The sequence below is a fragment of the Pan troglodytes genome, chromosome 1 (assembly GCF_028858775.2).
Source record: "Pan troglodytes isolate AG18354 chromosome 1, NHGRI_mPanTro3-v2.0_pri, whole genome shotgun sequence".
NCBI lineage: Eukaryota > Metazoa > Chordata > Mammalia > Primates > Hominidae > Pan > Pan troglodytes.
Genome location: NC_072398.2, coordinates 130,958,866 through 130,981,957, shown reverse-complemented (window position 1 = coordinate 130,981,957; position 23,092 = coordinate 130,958,866). Strand labels below are relative to the sequence as shown.

Below are 23,092 nucleotides of genomic sequence, written 5' to 3'. Positions count from 1 at the left end.
TCCTTGAGCACACTGAGTAGCATCTGTGTAAAGCCATGTAGGCCACTGCAACTACTTGTCTTTGATTCTATGTGAGATGAGAAGCCCTTCGAAGTGTCTGAGCAGATTGGCCATTCACTGAAAGAGGACGACTTTAGGAGGAGCAGGTCTGATGGTGGGGGGCAGTGAGGAAAGGAGCAGGAGCTCAGTTTTAGACATGTTAAAATTCAAGATGCCTTTATACATCCAAGCAAGATATAAGAGTAAGTTCAAAAGTGAGGTCCAGTCCAGAGATATAAACCTGGGAGTCATCAGTGTATAAATGGTATTGAAAGATCAGATAAAGAAAAGCGGTGAGAACTGAATCCCGGGGTGCTTCCATGTGCAGAGATTAGGAACATTAGGAGGTATGGGTAAAGGAGACTTAGAGGGAATAGGCAGTGACATAGGAGGAAAACCAAAATGGCCAGGTATTCTGCAAGTCAATATTAAGAAAGTTTTCCAAAGAGGTTGGATTGATCAGTCATCTCAAGGTCAACTAGTAGGTCAAGGAAAACGAATACTGAGAATTGAGTAACATGGAAGACTTAATGACTTAAACAATTTAGCAAGAAGGAATTAAAATTCTATAATGAAAACAAAATAGCAAAGGAAAGATGACACAAAGGGAGAAAGGAATTAAATACTATTTGTCCCTACCCCACAAATATTATTTTAAGGGAATAAGATTTCTACTCTAAGAACTACACTTCATGGCTTGAAAAAACCATGGATAAAATGATTCTGTAAAAATATATCTATTGAACAGATATTTATAAATCAAATATTCATTTGTTCATAGCACCATTATGCACAAGAGCCAAAAAATGGAAAAATCCAAATATTCATTGATGGATGAATGTATAAACAAAACATGGCATACATTTATATACAACAGTATACTATTTACCCTTAAAAATTAATGAAATTCTGATACATGCTACATGAATGAACCTTGAGCCAGATACAAAAGGACAAATACTGTATGATTCCACTTACATGAGGTACCTAGAATAGTCCAATTAATTCACAGAGACAGAAAATAGAATGGTGGTTACCAAAGGCTGGGGAAATGGAGAGATTATTCAGTAAGTCCAGAGTTTCAGTTTGGGATAATGAAAAAGTTCTGGAGACAGATGGTGGTGATGGTGGCAAACAATGTAAATGTACTTAATGCCACTGAACAATGTACTTAAAAATGGTTTAAATGGTCAATTTATGTTTATATATTTTACCACAATTATATACATATACACATATAATTCAGAAGAAGATAATCTCTTTAAGGAAAGAGAACACAAAATTTTGTCAAACAGGTATAATGGTTTGGAAACTGCAGGAAGCCAGAATTTTGTGAGAATCAAATGTTGAATTCTTGTTGGAAAAGAGAATGAGTGATAGAGAGAAGTTATAACTCAGAGAACTCCTGATTTGGAAATAGTGACATACTGTGTCTTTTTGTTTTTTCTCCCTATCTCCTCTGCTTGCCAGAAGGGAAAGTGGATGCCAGGAAGGGGGAATGACTTAGATGCTAATTTACTATCTGCTAGAAAGCAAATCAAAGGCTGAAGGAAAGAATTTGTGAGGGTTCCAACACGCAAGGAATAAACTCATGAGGACAAGTCCCAGAGATGTTCAACATGGAAGCATTATAAGTGTAGAAAAGAAAGGCTCTTCTTAAAACACACTCTTCTTAATGTAGTGACAATGACATTTAATAAACATGGTATTGAAGTGGTATCCAGGAGCTTATTTGCCTTAGTGGTCCTCAACCCTGAATTAATAGGGGGTACCCAAGTCCCATCCCCCAAAATTCCAATTCAGCTGGTAGAGGGGGAGCTTGGCCATAATTTTTTTCAAGCTCCCGTATGATTCTAACATGTAGCCAGGGTGAAGAATCACTGCAACCCTTATTCTAAGTCAGTGTCTTCTAAACCATGGTCACCGATCACCTTTTTGCACCCATTTGGGTTCCTGTTCAAAATTTAAGTTCGGAGGGTTCTGCCCCTAAGGTAAAGAAATCTGCGCTTTTAACTAACACTCCCAATGATTCCTGAGCAAAGAATGCTCTAAATGAGTCTCACTTTGTTTAAAATAACATTTTCAATTGGTTTTCTATTATTCTTTGGTATAATGAAATAAAGATATTTTGATAGAAGTAGATTGGCTATATTTGTGATTATTCATAAAGACTCAATATCTGTGCCTGGCATAATCCACAATGGTTGATCCATACAGAAACAACCCAGATCGCCACCATTTATTACACACAGAGGCAGCCACCAGAAGTGCAGGCCTAGCTCTTAGGAAGAAGTAATAGGTTTTTGGATTCCCAGGCAAGATGGCAGAACAGGAACAGCTCCGGTCTGCAGCTCCCAGTGAGACCAAGGCAGAAGGCAGGTGATTTCTGCATTTCCAACTGAGGGACCCGGTTCATCTCATTGGGACTGGTTAGACAGTGGGTGCAGCCCATGGAGGGCCAGCAGAAGCAGGATGGGGCGTCACCTCACCTGGGAGGTGCAAGGGGTCAGGGAACTCCCTCCCCTAGCCAAGGGAAGCCATGAGGGACCGTGCTGTGAGGGATGGTGCTATCCAGCCCAGATACTATGCTTTTCCCATGGTCTTTGCATCCGACAGACCAGGATATTCCCTCGGATGCCTACTCCACAAGGGCCCTGAGTTTCAAGCACAAAACTGGGAGGCCGTTTGGGCAGACACCAAGCTAGCTGCAGTTTTTTTTTTTTTTTCATACTCCAGTGATGCCTGGAACACCAGTAAGACAGAACTGTGAGAGACACTCCCCTGGAAAGGAGGCTGAAGCCAAGGAGCCAAGTGGTCTTGCTCAGTGGATTCCAACCCCACGGAGCCCAGCAAGCTAAGATCCACTGGCTTGAAATTCTCGCTGCCAGCACAGAAGTCTGAAGTCGACCTGGGATGCTGGAGGTTGGTGGGGGGAGGGGTGTCAGCCATTACTGAGGCTTGAGTTGGCGGTCTTCCCCTCACAGTGTAAATAAAGCCACAGGGAAGTTCGAACTGGGCAGAGCCCACTGCAGCTCAGCAAAGCCACTGTATCCGGACTGCCTCTCTAGATTCCTCCTCTCTGGGCAGGCATCTCTGAAAGAAAGGCAGCAGCACCAGTCAGGGGCTTATAGATAAAACTCCCATCTCCCTGGGACAGAGCACCTGGGGGAAGGGGTGGCTGTGGGCGCAGCTTCAGCAGAATTAAACCTTCCTGCCTGCCGACTCTGAAAAGAGCAGTGGATCTCCCAGCATAGCGCTTGAGCTCTGCTAAGGGACAGACTGCCTCCTCAAGTGGGTCCCTGACCCCCATGCCTCCTGACGGGGAGACACCTCCCAGCAGGGAATGACAGACACCTCATACAGGAGAGCTCTCGCTGGCATCTGGCAGGTGCCCCTCTGGGACGAAGCTTCCAGAGGAAGAAGCAGGCAGCAATCTTTGCTGTTCTACAGCCTCCACTGGTGATACCCAGGCAAACAGGGTCTGGAGTGGACCCCCAGCAAACTCCAGCAGACCTGCAGAAGAGGGGCCTGACTGTTAGAAGGAAAACTAACAAACAGAATGGAATAGTATCAACATCAACAAAAAGGACGACCATGCAAAAACTCCATCCAAAGGTCACCAACAGCAAAGATCAAAGGTAGATAAATCCATAAAGATGAGGAAAAACCAGCATAAAAAGGCTGAAAATGCCAAAAACCAGGACGCCTCTTCTCCTCCAAAGGATCACAACTCCTCGCCAGCAAGGGAACAAAACTGGACAGAGAATGAGTTTGATGAACTGACACAAGTAGGCTTCAGGTAATAACAAACTCCTCCGAGCTAAAGGAGCATGTTCTAACCCAATGCAAGGAAGCTAGGAACCTTGATAAAAGGTTAGAGGAATTGCTAACTAGACTAACCAGTTTAGAGAAGAACATAAATGACCTGATGGAGGTGAAAAACACAGCATGAGAACTTCGTGAAGCATACACAAGTATCAATAGCTGAATCGATCAAGCGGAAGAAAGGATATCAGAGATTGAAGATCAACTTTATGAAATAAAGCGTGAAGACAAGATTAGAGAAAAAAGAATGAGAAGGAACGAACAAAGCCTCAAGAAATATGAGACTATGTGAAAAAGACCAAAACTACGTTTGATTGGTGTACCTGAAAATGACGGGGAGAATGGAACCAAGTTGGAAAACACACTTCAGGATACTATTCAGGAAAACTTCCCCGAACTAGCAAGATAGGCCAACATTCAAATTCAGGAAATACAGAAAACACCACAAAGATACTCCTTGAGAAGAGCAACCCCAAGATCCATAATTGTCAGATTCACCAAGGTTGAAATGAAGGAAAAAAATGTTAAGGGCAACCAGAGACAAAGGTCGGGTTACCCACAAAGGGAAGCCCATCAGACTAACAGTGGATCTCTCGGCAGAAACTCTACAAGCCAGAAGAGTGTGGGGGCCAATATTCAACACTCTTAAAGAAGAGAATTTTCAACCCAGAATTTCATATCCAGCTAAACTAAGCTTCATAAGTGGAGGAGAAATAAAATCCTTTAGAGACAAGCAAATGCTGACAGATTTTGTCACCACCAGGCCTGCCCTACAAGAGCTCCTGAAGGAAGCACTAAACATGGAAAGGAACAACTGGTAGCAGCCACTGCAAAAGCAACCCAAAATGTAAAGACCATCGACACTATGAAGAAACTGCATCAACTAACAGGCAAAATAACCAGCTATCATCATAATGACAGGATCAAATTTGCATATAACAATATTAACTTCAAATGTAAATGGGCTAAATGCCTCAATTAAAAGACACAGATTGGCAAACTGGATAAAGAGTCAAGACCCATCAAAGTGCTGTATTCAGGAGACCCATCTCATGTGCAAAGACACACATAGGCTCAAAATAAAGGGATGGAGGAAGATTTACTAAGCAAGTGGAAAGCAAAAAAAAAGAAAAAGCAGGGGTTGCAATCCTAGTCTCTGATAAAACAGACTTTAAACCAACAAAGATAAAAAAAGACAAGGGCATTACATAATGGTAAAGGGATCAATGCAACAAGAATAGCTAACTATCCTAAATATATATGCACCCAATACAGGAGCATCCAGATTCATAAAGCAAGTTCTTAGAGACCGGCAAAGAGACTTAGATTTCCACACAATAATAATGGGAGACTTTAACACCCCACTGTCAACATTAGACAGAACATTAGACATTAGACAGAACAATGAGACAGAAGATTAACAAGCATCTTCAGGACTTGAACTCAGCTCTGGACCAAGCGGACCTAATAGACATCGACAGAACTCTCCACCCCAAATCAACAGAATATACATTCTTCTCAGCACCACATAGCACTAATTCTAAAATCGAACACACAATTGGAAGTAAAACTCTCCTCAGCAAATGCAAAAGAATGGAAACAATAACAAGCAGTCTCTCAGACCACAGTGCAATCAAATTAGAACTCAGGGTTAAGAAACTCACTCAAAACCACACAACTACATGGAAACTAAATAACTTGCTCTTGAATGACTGCTGGGTAAATAATGAAATGAAGGCAGAAATAAAGATGTTCTTTGAAACCAATGAGAACAAAGACACAACGTACCAGAATCTCTGGAACATAGCTAAAGTATGTGTAGAGGGAAATTTACAGCACTATAAATTTCCCACAGAAATAAATGCCAACAGAAGAAAGCAGGAAAGATCTAAAATCAACACCCTAACATCACAGTTAAAAGAACTAGAGAAGCAAGAGCAAACACGTTCAAAAGCTAGCAGAAGACAAGAAATAAACAAGATCAGAGCAGAACTGAAGGAGATAGAGACACAAAAAAACCCTTCAAAAAAATCAATGAATCCAGGAGCCGGTTTTTTGAAAAGATTAACAAAATTGATGGACTGCTAGCTGGACTAATAAAGAAGAAAAGAGAGAAGAATCAAATAGACACAATAAAAAATGATAAAGGGGATATCACCACCGATCTCACAGAAATACAAACTACCATCAGAGAATACTATAAACACCTCTTCACATATAAACTAGAAAATCTAGAAGAAATGGATAAATTGCTGGACGCATACACCCTCCCAAGACTAAATCAGGAAAAAGTCGACTCCCTGAATAGACCAATAACAAGTTCTGAAACTGAGGTAGTAATTAATAGCCTACCAACCAAACAAAGCCCAGGACCAGATAGATTAACAGCCAAATTCTACCAGAGGTACAAAGAGGAGCTGGTACCATTCCTTCTGAAACTATTCCAAACAACAGAAAAAAAGGGAATCCTCCCTAACTCATTTTATGAGGCCAGCATCATCCTGATACCAAAACCCGGCAGAGACACACACACAAAAAGAAAATTTCAGGCCAATATCCCTGATGAACATCAATGCCAAAATCCTCAATAAAATACTGGCAAACCGAATCCAGCAGCACATTACAAAGCTTATCCATCACAATCAAGTCGGCTTCATCCCTGGGATGCAAGGCTGGTTCAACATGTGCAAATCAATAAACGTAATCCATCACATGAACAGAACCAATGACAAAAACCACATGATTATCTCAATTGATGCAGAAAAGGCCTTGGATAAAATTCAACACCCCTTCATGCTAAAAACACTCAATAAATTAGGTATTGATGGAACATATCTCAAAATAATAAGAGCTATTTATGATAAACCCACAGCCAATATTATACTGAATGGGCAAAAGCTGGAAGCATTCCCTTTGAAAACTGGCACAAGACAAGGATGCCCTCTCTCTCACCACTCCTATTCAACATAGTATTGGAAGTTCTGGCCAGGGCAATCAGGCAAGAGAAAGAAATAAAGCATATTCTATAGGAAGAGAGGAAGTCAAATTATCTCTGTCTGCAGATGACATGATTGTATATTTAGAAAACCCCATCAGCTCAGCCCAAAATCTCCTTAAGCTGATAAGCAACTTCAGCAAATTCTCAGGATACAAAATCAATGTGCAAAAATCACAAGCATTCCTATACACCAATAACAGACAAACAGAGAGCCAAATCATGAGGAAACTCCCATTCACAATTGCTATAAAGAGAATAAAATACCTAGGAATCCAACTTACAAGGGATGTGAGGGACCTCTTCAAGGAGAATTACAAACCACTGCTCAAGGAAATACAAGGGGACACAAACAAATGGAAAAACATTCCATGCTCATGGATAGGAAGAATCAATAATGTGAAAATGGCCAAACTGCCCAAAGTAATTTATAGATTCAATGCTATTCCCATCAAGCTACCATTGACTTTCTTCACAGAATTAGAAAAAACTACTTTAAATTTCATATGGAACCAAAAAAGAGCCCACATAGCCAAGATAATCCTAAACAAAAAGAAGGAAGCTGGAGGCATCATGCTACCTGACCTCAAACTATACTACAAGGCTACAGTAACCAAAACAGCATGGTAATGGTACCAAAACAGAGAGATAGACCAATGGAACCGAACAGGGGCCTTAGAAATAACACCACACATCTACAACCCATCTGATCTTTGACAAACCTGACAAAAACAAGCAATGCGGAAAGGATTCCCTATTTAATAAATGGTGTTGGGACAACTGGCTAGCCATATGCAGAAAACTGAAACTGGACCCCTTCCTTACACCTTATACAAAAATTAACTCAAGATGGATTAAAGACTGAAATGTAAGACCTAAAACCTCTAAAAACCCTAGAAGAAAACCTAGGCAATACCATTTAGGACATAGGCATAGGCAAAGACTTCATGACTAAATCACCAAAAGCAATTGCAACAAAGCCAAAATTGACAAATCAGATGTAATGAAACTAAAGAGCTTCTGCACAGCAAAAGAAACTATCATCAGAGAGAACAGGCAACCTACAGAATGGGAGAACATTTTTGCAATCTATCTATCTGACAAAGGGCTAATATCCAGAATCTACATGGAACTTAAACAAATTTACAAGAAAAAAACAAACAACCCATCATAAAGTGGGCGAAGGATATGAACAGACACTTTTCAAAAGAAGACATTTATATGGCCAACAAACATATGAAAAAAAGCCCATGATCACTGGTCATTAGAGAAATGCAAATCAAAACTACAATGAGATACCATGCCAGTTACAATGGCAATCATTAAAAAGGCAGGAAATAACAGATGCTGGAGAGAATATGGAGAGATAGAAACGCTTTTACACTGTTGGTGGGAGTGTAAATGAGTTCAACCATTGTGGAAGACAGTGTGGCGATTCCTCAAGGATCTAGAACCAGAAATACCATTTGACCCAGCAATCCCATTACTGAGTATATACCCAAAGGATTATAAATCATGCTACTATAAAGACACATGCACATGTATGTTTATCGCAGCACTATTCACAATAGCAAAGACTTGGAACCAACCCAAATGCCCATCAATGTTAGACTGGATAAAGAAAATGTGGCACATATACACCATGGAATACTATGCAGCCATAAAAAAGAGTGAGTTCATGTCCTTTGCAGGGTCATGGATGAAGCTGGAAACCAGAAAACCAAACACTGCATGTTCTCACTCATAAGTGGGAGTTGAAAAATGAGAACACATGGACAGAGGGTGGGGAACACCACACACTGGGGACCTGTCGTGGGGTCTGGGGCTAGGGGAGGAATATCATTAGGAGAAATACCTAATGTAGATGACGGGTTGATGGGTGCAGCAAACCACCATGGCATGTGTATACTCATGTAACAAACCTGCACATTCTGCACATGTATCCCAGAACTTAAAGTTAAAAAAAAAAAAAAAAAGAAATAATAGACTTTCTAAGATAAACTCAGAAACTTAAAACCTACAAAAGGAGGGGGAAACCTTAGAAATGGTTACTCTTCATTGTGTTTAGTCCCTGAATTTGCTTAAACTCCATTTTTCAGTTATCTAATACATGTACCTTAATTGATCCAAGGGCCCCAATGGCTACTTCAGGTGGCATTATCACTGGTTTGGCAAAGGTACCACCAATCTATTTAAAAAAAAAAAAAAGGAGAGTATTAAAAGTTAAGATTTTTCAGGGAACAAATGCCAAGTGACATTTTCTATTTTTAATTAAGCATATGATCAGAAACCTTAAGTAATGGTTTATGTATTTCAACATTATTACTCACTGATCCAATGTTGGAAAGAGTAAATGTTCCTCCTGTAAGATCAGTGGTGCTGAGCTGACCCACAGAGCCCAATTTCTGGAGGCGGTTCAGTTCAGTGGCGATGTCAAATATAGAGCAGATCTGAACATTTTTCACATTAGGGACAATCAAACCCTGCTCAGTATCCATTGCTATCCCAATGTTATGAGAAGCCTAAAAAATAAAAAATTGTACAGTAGGGCTTTTAATGAATAAGCTAACAGCAAAGAAAGGATCAACCTTCACTGCCATCTAGAAACCACTAACAAAACTCATTTTTACCAGATTGGTAGTGATTTAAAAGAAATAATTTAAAAACAATTTTTAAAAGATTTTTTGGGCCAGGCGCAGTGGCTCACGCCTGTAATCCCAGCACTCTGGGAGGCCAAGGTGGCTGGATTACCTGAGGTCATGAGTTCAAGACCAGCCTGGCCAACATAGTGAAACCCCATCTTTACTAAAAATACAAAAATTAGCATGGTGGCACAGGCCTGTGATCCCAGCCACTTGGGAGGCTGAGGCACGAGAATCGCTTGAACCCGGGAGGTGGAGGTTGCAGTGGGCCGAGATTGTGCCACTGCGCTCCAGCCTGGGAGACAGAGTGAGACTCTGTCCAAAAAAAGATAATTTTTTATTGATAAGAATGTAGGCAATAGGCTATTTCCCAACATCGTTAGTGGGAATGTAACTGGTACAGGTTGAGCATCCCTAGTCCAAATATCTGAAATCTGAAATGCTCCAACATCTGAAACTTCTGGGGGCTGAAATGATGTCATGTGATGTAGCCAATTTCCTTGGAAACTGATTTATCACCCTGAGTCAAGATCCATCTTCAGAATTCTGTATACTGACAAATATAGAAATGTAAAGATTTTATTTTCAATTTATTGGATGGATTAAGCACCTCAGCATTCCTTACTATGTGATAAAATACATATATAATAAAAAGTATATTCAATATTTTGTCCTTAAACATTATGCTGCATAGTTGTTGAAACGGTTCTCATTTTGTAATATTTAATCATATCAGAGCCCATCAATTAAAAAAAAAAAACAGAAAAATGCAGCCATTGTTCTGGCAGGGCATAGTGGCTCATGCCTATAATCCCAACACTTTGGGAGACTGACACAGAAGGATTGCTTGAGGCCAGGAGTTTGAGACCAGCCTGGGCAACATAGCAAGACTCCATCTCTACAAAAAAAATTTTTTTAATTAGCTACAAAAAATTTTTTTTTAATTATGGCACATGCCTGTAGTCTCAGCTACTTGGGAGGCTGAGGTGGGAGGATCATTTGACCCCAAGAGTTTTAGGTTACAATAAGCTATGATTATGCATGGGTGACAGAGCAAAACCCTGTATCAAAAAAAGAAAAAAAAAAAAAACTTCGTGGCTGGGCACGGTGGCTCACGCCTGTAATCCCAGCACTTTGGGAGGCCGAGGCGGGCGGATCACGAGGTCAGGAGATCGAGACCATCCTGGCTAACACAGTGAAACCCCGTCTCTACAAAAAATACAAAAAGAAATTAGCCAGGCGTAGTGGCAGCCGCCTGTAGTACCAGCTACTCAGGAGGCTGAGGCAGGAGAATGGCGTGAACCCAGGAGGCAGAGCTTGCAGTGAGCCGAGATCGCACCACTGCACTCCAGCCTGGGCCACAGAGCAAGACCCTGTCTCCAAAAAAAAAACAAAAACAAAACAAAACAAAAAAACAACAACTTTGTTTCATGCACAAAAAATGTTAAAAATATTGTATAAAATTACCTTTAGGCTATGTGTAGGAGGGGTAAATGAAACATAAGTGAATTTCATGTTTGGACTTGGGTCCTGTCCTCAAGATATCTCCTTTGTATATGCAAATATTCCATAATCCAAAAAAATCTTAAATCCAAAAACGCTGCTGGTCCCAAGCATTTCAGGTAACAGATACTTAACCTGTATAGACTTTCTGGAGACCATATGACAACATGAACCAACATTTATAAAAATTTGTGTTAAGGAACTAAGTGCAGAAGTATGTAGGGATACACAGGGATGTTGAGTACACACTGTTTATAAGTTTGAGAAACTGAAAATAATCATGATGTTTATAAATAGGTCACTGGCTAAATAAATAACAAAGCTATACTTGTTGACAATGATGTCTACAATATAGTAAATGAAAATGAAGAGGCTGGGCACAGTGGCTCATGCCTGTAACCCAGCACTTTGGGAGGCTGAGGTGGGTGGATCACTTGAGCCCAGGAGTTAGAGACCAGCCTGGGCAACATGGCAAGACCCCATTTCTACAAAAAAAAAAAAAAAAAAAGTGCAAAAATTAGCTGGGCATGCTGGCACGTGCCTATAGTCCCAGCTACTCGGAAGGCTGCGGTGGGAGGTGGACACTGCAGTGAGGCGATGATTACACCACAGCATAGATATTCTCTATGGGGAATACTTTAGATAGGCAACAGAGTGAGACTCTGTATCAAAAAAAAAAAAAAAAAGAAAAAGAAAAAAGCAAGTTAAAGAAAATATAAATAATTCTATATCTTGTAAAAAGTATGTAAAAATGAAATCCTAGAAAGATGTATATATCAACATAAACAGTGAGCTATCTTAGGGTCATGGAATTGAGGGTAAACATCTTTGTTTTCTTTTTTCTTTTCTTTTCTTTTTTTTTTTTTTTTTTTGACAAAGGCAGGGTTTCACTTTGTCACCTAGGCTAGAGTGCAGTGGCATGATCACAACTCACTGCAACCTCCATCTCCCAGGTATCATATGATTCTCCTGCCTCAGCCTCCCAAGCAGCTAAAACTATAGGCATGCACCACCATGCCTGGCTAATTTTTTTTTTTTCTGTAGAGATGGGGCCTCCTAACTTTGTTGCCCATGCTGGTCTTGAATTCCTAGGCTCAAGCCATCCTCCTACCTCTGTCCCCCAAAGTGCTGGGATTACAGGCAGGAGCCACCACACCCGGACAACATCATTTTCTTGCCTGAAATTTTTTTAATAAGTATATACTTAATTAGGAGATATTAAAATTAAAATTAATACAGCTGACTGTATTAACCATATGGGAGCTGACCTCCCAGAATATCTAAGCTCACTTTCTGGTTGTACATGTCTTTTCTTTTTTTCTTTTTTTAATTCTCTTTTTGAAATGGCGTTTTGCTCTTGTCGCCCACGCTGGAGTGCAGTGGCACAATCTTGGCTCACTGCAACCTCCGCCTCCTGGGTTCAAGCAATTCTCCCACCTCAGCCTCCTGAGTAGTTGGGACTATAGGCGCTGGCCACCACGGCTGGCTAATTTTTGTATTTTTAGTAGAGACAGGGTTTCACCATGTTGGCCAGGCTGGTCTCAAACTCCTGACCTCACATGATCCACCCGCCTCAGCCTCCCAAAGTGCTGGGATTATAGGCGTGAGCCACCGTGCCCAGCCTCTGGTTGTACACTTCTAATGATAAGTAAACTTCAGGAAAGGCATCTCAAAAAGAGTTTTCGGTCTTAAGAAACTTTCACTACTCACAGAAGAGTTTACTCAAATTGAATTCAAACTTTTATTATTTTTCTCACTTAAATTATTCTTAATCTTAAAATTCCAGGAATTTGCCAGGCACAGTGGTTCATGCCTGTAATCCCAGCACTTTGGGAGGCTGAGGCAGGAGGATTGCTTAGACCAGAAGTTCAAGACCAGCCTGGGCAACATAATGAGACCACGTCTCTACAAAAAATTTAAAAATTAGTTGGGCATAGTGGCGCATGCCTATAGTCCCAGCTACACAGGAGGCTGGGGCAGAAGGATTGCTTGGGCCTGAGAGGTTGAGGTTGCAGTGAGCCACGATCACAACACTGCATTCCAAACTGGTGACAGAGTGAGACTCTGCCAATAATAATAATAATAATAATAATAATATTAAAATTCCAGGAATTCAATTTTGAAAGAGCTGCTTCTTTTTGAGAGGGTAAGTAGAGTGGGTAACATAATCTGCCATACAGCTATGTATTTCCATTATTTTAAGCAGAAAACAAAAAAAAAAGCTTAAAAATAGTTTTAAGAATCTCCATATCTAAACAGTATCATTAACACAAAAACAACAATGAATTAGACTTAAGTTTAATGTTTTACCCCATACCTTTAATTCTAGTCTAAAAAAGATCACTATTTGAGGTACAATAGAAGTCTCTAATCTACAAGCACATTTGCCCCATCTTCTATTAATAATAAGAACATTTTCACTCTGCATAGCCAACCTTATATGTTATATTCTGGCAGTTTTCATCCACAGAAGCGTTAAGGATAGGAAACTGTAGTAATCCCAAGGAAGCAGCCTGTTTAACAGAAAAAGAATGCAATTTTAGCACTTTTAACTCAGAAAGGATAGGGAATTTGAAACAGTAAGAGGTATAAAAGGAGGGAGAGAGAGAACTCTTATTTATGCTGAGTTTAATTTCAAGTCTACATGTACCTAGTCACATTACTGCCAATGTTACCTTCAAGCAATGTGGAACTAGGTCACCCTAATCATTAAAGAATAAAAGATAAAGTAGTCAGGTAGCTTGTAAACATCAAGGAGATTTTCAAAATAATGATACAGACCAGCCAAAGTTCCAAAGAAAATGTCTAAATTCTAGGTGATTTCCTCACTGACATGTTGATCTTAAGATTTCCATGAGAAGTAATACTAGGAATCAAAACACAAAAAAGCAGGTAAGCTATTTCTCTGTGTGGAAAGAACACGTAACGAGGATTTCAAAGCGCACTGACCAGTAGATGCCAGTTTGCTACTTGGTGTCCTTGGCCAGCTGAAGGGCAGAGATGTCCTGAACATTTACTTTACAGCTCAAGTCTCACTGAATAGCATTTATATTTTCCCTCTCTGCTGCCTTCTCCCTTTCTTTTTCCCTTTTGTCACTTAATACCATTTCTCTCCTGTCCATATTCAGAATTCCCTAACTGTACCCAAAATGTTCTTGATAATCTGTTTTTGGGATCTAATAATCAAGTTTCATACCTTACATGTGGTGGCCATGCATTGTATTGAATTTAAAAGATAGCAAAATAAAAATGCTTAAGATCATTCTTAAAAAGAATTCCCTCCCCCACTGCCCTTGTCTGGTCCCTGTTAAAGTTCTTTACATGCATTGTGTTATTCTTCTCAGTGCATCGGGGTCTTGATGGGAAAAAAATCAAATTCTTGAACTAGAGAGTTAAGAAAAAAGTTTAAATATATAGAGACATTTCATTTTCATTAGTTTAGTTAGGACAGGTTAAGAGAGTAGATCAACTGAAGAAAAATATAATTAAAAGAACTGCTACGAGTTCCTTAATTTTTATGACTTGGAAGTTTTTCTTGTTTGTTTTTGAGACAGGGTCTTTCTTTGTCACCTAGGCTGCAGTGCAGTGGCGTGATCTCAGCTCACTGTAGCCTCAACGTCCTTGGCTCGAGTGACCCTCCTGCCTCAGCCTCCCGAGTAGCTGGAACTATAGGCGTGTGCCACCATGCCCAGGTAACTTTTGTATTTTTTGTAGAGATGGGGTTTCACCATGTTGCCCAGGCTGGTCTTGAACTCCTGAGCTCAAGCAATCTGCCTGCCTTGGCCTCCTAAAGTGTTGGGATTATAGTCGTGAGACACTGCGCCCAGCCAACTTGAAAGTTTTAGTAAGCATTTGATTCAATAACTGTAATTTTAATAGTCTTTATCTAAAAACCCCTAAGGTTAGTCTAAACTGTTACATATAAAAATATTTGAGTATAATCCAAATTTTGTCCAAGAAAATACAAGGTATGTGTCAATGGATTAGGTCATTTGTTCCCCCTCTACAATACTGTGTAGTATTTTTTCGAATGTTCTGAAACTTATGTTTTATTTTAAAACAAAATAGCCAGGCATGGTGGCTCATCCCTGTAAGACCAGCCTGGGCAGCACTGTGAGACACATCTCTAGTAAGAATAAAAAAAAATTAGCCAGGTGTGGTGGTGCACACCTGTGGTTCCAGCTTCTCGGGAGGCTGAGGCAGAGGATCACTTGAGCCCAGGAGTTCAAGGTTGCAGTGAGCTGTGATTGTGCCACTGCACTCCAGCAGCCTGGGCAACAGAATGAACCCTTTCTAAAAAAAAAAAAAAAAAAAAAAAAAAGAAAAGGAAAGAAAGAAAAAGGGAGATAAAGAAGAATAGTTTCTGCCTCATGAGGCTCAGCGCCCAGTAAGTGAGTAAGTGAAGAGAAAACTGAGTAAGCACTCAATGCACTGAGATAAGTTAACAGTGGGAAACAAGAGTATTTAATTCAAATAGTGACAGCCACAGAAGGAGTCTGTACCTGACCACAGTTTGGGATTTGCAGGTGTTTGATCGAGAAGAACGGGCACTTCAGGTGGAATTGTGTATTCCAGCAATTATGGGTAGCTTAATATGAGGGAGTGAGGTAAGAACGGAGAGGCAGGCAGCAGAGACTTATAACACATTTGTATGCCACACTAAGGAGTATGGCATACAAATTATCCTGAAGGTAATGAAAGGGAACCACTGAAAAGAATCAGAGAATATTACAATAATTTGATTTACAGAAGGCCAGTCTTGGTGCAGTGTAGAGAAAGGACTGAACATGCTGGCATTACAGACATCAGTATGTCCTTCTGAGTAAAACAGACCAGAACCTGAAAGAGCTTCTCCACCTGTTAGCTGTAAGTCCTTAACAAGTTTCTCAACCTCTCTGAGCCCCAATTTCCTTAAATGGAAAGTGGAGACAGTAATATTTACATGTCAGGGTTACTCTGAGAATTAAGAGATAATGGGCCCTGCCCCGCGTCTGCCTCAGAGGGGCCCGAGCCACCCGGTGCGTGCGCCGCGTCCCCGCCGGGGCCGACAGAGCCAAGCCGGGCCGCCATGGACCACAAGACTCTGCTGCAGGAGCGGCCGCCCGCCTACAACCTGGAGGCCGGCCAGGGCGACTACGCGTGCGGCCCGCACGGCTACGGCGCCATCCCCGCCGCGCCCCGGCAGCCGCCCTACTCCTACCTCGTCACACGGACACCCACCCACCATCCCAGGGTCTACAACATCCACAGCCAGACCGTCACCCGCTATCCTACCAACTCTATCGTGGTGGTGGGAGGCTGTCCTGTCTGCAGGGTCGGGGGGCTGCAGGACTGCTTCACCTTCCTGGGCATCTTCCTGGCCATCATCCTGTTCCCCTTTGGGTTCATCTGCTGTTTTGCCTTGAGGAAGCGAAGATGCCCCAACTGTGGAGCCACCTTCGCTTAAAGGGAACACCAGGATCGGCTTTCCTACACCCAGCTCTCTTTTTCTAATGTTGTGTTCAATAGTTTTATTTGATTAAGCTTCAGGATTGTTTTGTAAAGCGAGGTGGGACCGATGTGGCACACGCCAGCTGCGGTTTCCCGGAGCGTGGAGAGGCAGCGCTGCTGCTCCTGCCCCAGGCTCATGACAACTCAATGAAGCACTGCTTTTATTTTTTGCAGTCTTCAATTTGAGAAAGGTGAGAAATAATCTTTTCAATAAATGAGATTCATACCAAAAAAAAAAAAGAGAGAGATAATGTATACAGCATGCTTACTATGGAGGCTGGCACATGGTAGCTGCTGCACAGTCACTAATGTGAGCTAGACTGTATGCTGCTCAAGGTCAGCTGATGGTCTTACTCCATTTTATACTGGTCCCAAGGCTTAGCACTAGAAATGATTCCCAGGATCCTCAATATAAGTTGGTTGAGTAAATGAAAATAAATATTAAATATATGTCAGTGATATTGCAAAATTAATATCAAGTCTCATTTTAGTTCAAACCAAGACTTGGTTGGAGTGATCCTTTTAGGATCAGAGGCTTTACTTAACTGGCAGAATTGTCTCTACCTAGCTCAAAGATAAGCAGCTAAAAATATAATATAGAAATCTCAATTTTATAATTTCCTATTGAACAAAGAAATGGCACATTTTCTAACTATCTGATGTTGCGAAAAGTAATATTTTTATTCAAGGCCACAGTCAACATATTGCATGATGGCAAAGCAAAATTTAAATGTCCTACTTGGGGCCGGGTATGGTGGCTCACGCCTGGAATTCCAGCACTTTGGGAGGCTGGGGCGGGGGTGGATCACCTGAGGTCAGGAGTTCAAGACCAGCCTGACCAACATGGTGAAACCACATGTCTACTAAAAATACAAAATTAGCCAGGCATGGTGGCAGGTGCCTGTATTCCCAGCTACTCAGGAGGCTAAGGCAAGAGAATTGTTTGAACCCGGAAGGTGGAGGTTGCAGTGAGCCGAGATCGTGCCATTGCACTCCAGCCTGGGTGACAAGAGCAAAACTCTGTCTCAAAAAGACAAACAAACAAATAAATGTCCTACTCAAGCCCTGTTTGAAATGAATGAATCTCACCTTTAAGAAGAAAGGCATAAAGGAGAGTTTAATTCCACGAGCAAATGCAATGGGTTTTAATTCTTCTCGGAGCTTAACCAGTTCAGTAAGGTCAATCTCATCACAATAACCAAAATGAGGTATCTTCAGGGCTGCAGACATAGTCTTGACCATTGCTTTTTGAAAGCCTGAAAAGCATTCAACTGTTATTCATTTATTTAAATTCTCAAATCTCTTCATCCTTTTTTTTTTTTTAAAGAAACTAAAATGGAAGGTTCTCTAATGTCTTTTACTCTCTCAGTTAAACCCTTCCTCTTACTACTCTCTTCATTACATTACACTGAAAGTCACTAATTTCAAAGCTGGAACATTGACTGCATCATGACACTCAGTGGCAAATGCAATAACATAGCAGGTAACTGCTTTAAATGCTGTGTTATATAAAAAATTCAAAAGAATGCAAGCCATGTATTTCCCTAACAGCTTTCCTGCAAAGCCACTCTTCTGGAAGTTAATCATTCCAGGAGTTTATAAATAACAAATCAGAACTAGTTATTTTGAAAGCTAACTACAAATAGTGAATGTTTAAAATATCCTGTGTGTCTTCAAACAGAGCAATTATCAGTATACAAGTTTATATTTCAAGAAACCTGCTAATGTATTACTCTTCAGAAGCTAATGATACACATAAATTGTAAGTGTTTCCTGGAAAAGCTATGCTATTTCACCATTTAAAAATTATGGCCAGGCGCAGTGGCTCATGCCTGTAATCCCTGCACTTTGGGAGGCTGAGGAGGGTGGATCACCTGAGGTCAGGAGTTTGAGACCAGCCTGGCCAACATGATGAAACCCTGTCTCTACTAAAAATACAAAAAATTAGCTGAGCATGGTGGTGTGCACCTGTAATCCCAGATACTCAGGAGGCTGAGGCAGGAGAATTGCTTGAACCTGGGAGGCGGAGGCTGCAGTGAGCCAAGATCGTGCCACTGCACTACAGTCTGGACAACAAGAACAAAACTCCATCTCAAAAAAAAAGAAAAGAAAAGAAAAGAAAAATTATATGCTGACTGAAGTTGAACTTTCCCTTCAGTAAGACTTGAAAACACCATATTATATACATTTATCTACTGAGGTAGCTTCCCCCAAAATAAATGAACTATTGCCTTATAGTATTGTTATTATTATCATTACCTTTTATGGGTTCTGTTTTGTCTTTGCCTGTGAATACCGGAGGTTTTGATACTAGTATAGGAACAGTCATGTCTTTTGGCTTTGGTGGAGGTGGCATAATTTCAACTTTGGGTGAAGGAGGCAATATAGCTCCTGTCTGCTTTTCCAAATAGTTGAGGATATCTTCTTTAAGTATTCTGCCATCTTTTCCTGAGCCAACAACTTCACTCAGCTTAATCTAAAAAATGATATATTTTAATGCCAAAAATACAACTACTTAAAAACATTAAAGTTTCAAAATGGAATTTGATCAACTGACAGTAAAATATATCTGTCCAATAAATTAGTAAAAGGAAATAACCTTTTCATTTTCTACTTAAGTAATCATTACTTTTGTCTATACTGTTCACATATGCATGTGGTAACCATCAGGTATCTATATGATATATAATCTAGAGCTATTTATGAAAACTTACTTTTTAAAAAAATTTTTTGTGGAGACAGGGTCTCACTTTGTTGCCCTGGCTGGTCTTGAACTCCTAGCCTCAAGCTATCCTCTCACCTCAGCCTCCCGAAAGTGCTGGAATTACAGGCGTGAGCCACTATGCCCAGCTGAAAACTTACATTTTTATACTCAAGTATTTTAAAATCTCTTGCATAATTCTTACTCGACCTTTTCTATTCTTGGGGACTACATAAGAAGAGGGAGAGCTGAGAATTTAAGAGAAACTAAATGCTATACCAAATTTAGACCAATGTTTCTGACATTGGCTACCAGTTAAAAACGTAACAACTTAAATAATCGTAATACAAAAACTCTCTCAAATTAGTTATTTTTCTGGTAGTTGCTTTGGAAAGATCAGTACAAAACATTTAATTCTATTTAAATAAAAATAAACATAAAAGCTTGGAATGATCTCCTCATATATAGTATGTATTAATTTCTTAGGGATAGGCCCCATTTCATTTGTATTAGTGCATCTCTAAGGATGACTAAAATAATAAAGGACTTTACTAAGGCAAACACTAAGTTTGTAACAAATGGACTATGAAAATTTAAACAAATAATTTTTAGGCGGTTACAAACAACTGTAAATGCCACTGGTTCTTAATTTTAAACAAACTCAATTCATAAATATGCAAATTCAAAGAAAAAAGATGATTTCTGTTAACTAAATCCAATATTTAATTTTCAGTAATCATATAAGCACTCTACCCAAGTATTCTATACACATCTTTAGGGAGTGTTTTAGGAAAGCCAAATCATACATTTCTTCTATATATTTCTTTCTATATTATTAAGAAAAAAATTATTAAAATGCTTTATAGATTTCAAAGCAAAATGTTAAATCATTATTTCATCTGATGCCCTTAATAACCTAATGTTCCACGTTACTATATCTATTTTCTGTTATGCTAAATGGTCTTCATACTTAAACACATTTAAGGGTTACATAACATTTTATCAAGGATACATAACATAATTTGAACACGTATGCATCTTCTAATTTTTGGCTATATAAAATACAAGGAAGAATGATTCCTAGATTATTTTCTAACTGGCTGAAAGAATATGAACATTTTAATGACTCTATTACATATTTCACAAAATATAAACTTTTATTTTTTTTCCCACAGCAACCTTACTTTTCTCAAAAAGAGACAAACAAAAAGTCTCATTGTGGGGCACAGTGGAAAGTATTCAGGTTTCAGAACGAGACAGATTTGTGTTCAAATCCCTAGTTCAGCTTACTTGGTTTTAGATAAGTTAATCAACCTGCCTGCAGGGTCCTTGTGAGGATTACAGATAATGTGTCTATAGTGTCTGGCACATATGTGCTCAAATAATGGAGGCAATGATTGTTGAGGTTTATATAACGTCTGACAGCACAGGTTTTGGAGTGATATAGACTCACTTTTGAATTCTGGCTCTTGCTATGTTAGCTGTGTGACTTTAGACTAGTTACTTAAACCCTCCAAGTCTTAAAATAGCTCCTTATCTTACAGGGTTAGATGAGAATACGTAAATACCTATCCCAGTGCCAGGGAGCCACCCTGCCTGGCATTCCACCTTCCATTCAGTCAATGACTGGCAGAGGAAATACAAAAGGCCGGCCTCCTTGCCTCAAAGCAGTAATTCTGTGGTTCTCCGTTGCACCCTCAGATCAGGCCAGAGTCTTTCTTTTTTTACTTAGGACCATGGCAAGCTTTGGGACAGGCCAGATGCTTGATACCATAACCATGTCTGGCCAATTTCCCTTCTCTTCCCTTTTTTATCCTGCTTCCTTCATTCCCTTTACAGGCTTTCCCTCCTTCAAATTCCTATCTGATGCTGTGCCTCTAGAGCACCTGACCTAAGACCTGGTATTTACAAGTGCTCAATAAATGGTAGCTCTTACTGTTATTAGGCTCTAAGAAAGAATAATAAAATCATACTGCTCAATTGATAGTAAGTAATAAGTTTACAACTTCTCATTTCTCCCATGTATTTTTATGCAACTATCGCTTTTCAGTAGCAAATATTTTCATGTTTCCTTAATTTCATTGAGCTATTTCATCATGGGATAGTTGGCTAATTTTTCAGAGATACAAATGTACACTTCCTATACAATCTCAGACTTAAATATTAAGAGAACTTACATTGTTTTCCATTGCCAGACGGCGAACTGCAGGAGTTGCCAGTGTTTTTCGGCCCTTTATCTCTTGGTGTGTATGTTCATCATGGGACACTGCAGGAGTTTCAACAACATCTTCTTCCGAATCTGGTAACAAGGTAAAACTTAACTTCAGTTGAAAAAAAAATTTTTTTTTTTACTAAGATGTAAAGTAAGGCCACTAAGGTGTGGCCCATAATATCTAAATAAATTAAAGTTTATAGTCTAAATGTATAAAAGTTGAACTACTTCAGAATAGGAAAACACAACTATCCTAATGGTATGGGTAGAGTTGGGGGGTGTGTGTGCCGGTACCTGGTACTTTTTAATTATTAGTACCTGGTGGATATGTCACTCCTGTTGAAATAATATAGCAGCTACAAGTTTAAAAATGAGAGTTTTCCTCAAGAAATTTTAAAATGTGTTGTGGCTAGGTACAGTGGCTCATGCCTGCAATCCCAGCAATTTGGGAGGTCAAGGCAGAAGGATCACCTGAGCCCAGGCATTCAAGACTAGCTGGGGCAACATAGGGAGACCCCACCTGTACAAAAAATTTAAACATTAGCTGAGCTTGGTGGCACACACCCGTGGTCCCAGCTACTTGGGAGACCAAGGTGGGAGGATTGCTTGAGCCCAGGAGGTCGAGGCTGCAGTGAGCTGTAATTGCATCACTGCACTCCAGCCTGGATGACAGTGAGACCCTGTCTCAAAAAAAAATTTGTATTTTAAACATTTTTCTAATAAAATTCTCATATTTATAAACAGCATGGAATAAGGATCAAATGTAAGATAAATTATATGAAAGAATGGGCTGCGCACAATGGCTCACGCCTGTAATCCCAACACTCTAGCAGGCCAAGGTGGGTGGATCACTTACTTGAGCCTAGGAGTTTAAGACCAGCCTGGGCAATAAAGTGAGACTCCCCATCTCTACAAGTGAATTTTAAAAATTAGCTAGGTATGACAGCACACATCTGTGGTCCAAGCTACACAGGAAGCTGAGGGGGGAGAATCACTTAAGCCCAGGAAGTCAAGCCTGCAGTGAGCCATGTTGGTGCCACAGCACTCTAGGTTGGGTGAAAAAGTGAGACCCAGTCTCAAAAAAAACCGCACAAGAATCATATAAAATCTATGACAATCTTAAACACTTTCCTGAGATGATATAGTACTTAAAAGTTTGCTCTGCTTTGAATAGTTTAAGAAATGCTGTGGTGGCTGGGCATGGTTGCTCACACCTGTAATCCCAACACTTTGGGAGGTAAAGGCGGGAGAATTGCTTGAGGCCAGGAGTTCGAGATCAGCCAGGGCAACATAGGGAGACCCTCTCTCTATAAAAAATTTAAAAATTAGCCAGGTGTGGTGGTGTGTGCCTGTAGTTCCAGCTACTCAGGAGGCTGAAGTGGGAGGATCACTTGGGCCCAAGAAGTCAAGGCTGCAATGAGTCATGGTTGCACAACTGCACTCCAGCCTGGGTGACAGAGCAAGGCTGCCTCAAAAAGAAAAAAGGAAAAGAAGAAAGAACTGCTGTGGCTAATGCTAATTTGGTTGTTTTATTCTCTAGTTCTGGATTCCTGTTATTAGAAAAACTATCTCAGGCTATTAGCATATATTTCTGCAAGCAAAAAAAAATGTTTTTGAGAGCATTTAATTGTCAAATTCTGCTGTTAGGAAATCAGTGATGTATACATATAGCAGAATCTGTCTGA

General features: G+C 40.1%; 1 protein-coding gene and 1 pseudogene across 13 annotated transcripts in view; one reads left to right on the top strand and one right to left on the bottom strand.

The window, feature by feature from the left end:
• The window catches only part of DBT (dihydrolipoamide branched chain transacylase E2), an 83,550-nt gene that overhangs the window by 14,689 nt on the left and 45,769 nt on the right, over positions 1–23,092 (bottom strand). For 9 of the 13 annotated variants that reach the window (XM_063780695.1, XM_009425207.5, XM_054685335.2 and 6 more), the window contains 6 exons: positions 21,373–21,494; positions 18,754–18,970; positions 17,584–17,750; positions 13,440–13,517; positions 9,190–9,381; positions 8,976–9,047 (listed from right to left, as the gene is read on the bottom strand). In XM_063780695.1, coding sequence (XP_063636765.1) covers positions 8,976–9,047; positions 9,190–9,381; positions 13,440–13,517; positions 17,584–17,750; positions 18,754–18,970; positions 21,373–21,384 — 738 coding nt within the window. In that variant the 5' untranslated portion in view covers positions 21,385–21,494. 13 annotated transcript variants of the gene reach the window in all.
• Positions 15,990–16,722, top strand: LOC742538 (brain protein I3 pseudogene; annotated as a pseudogene).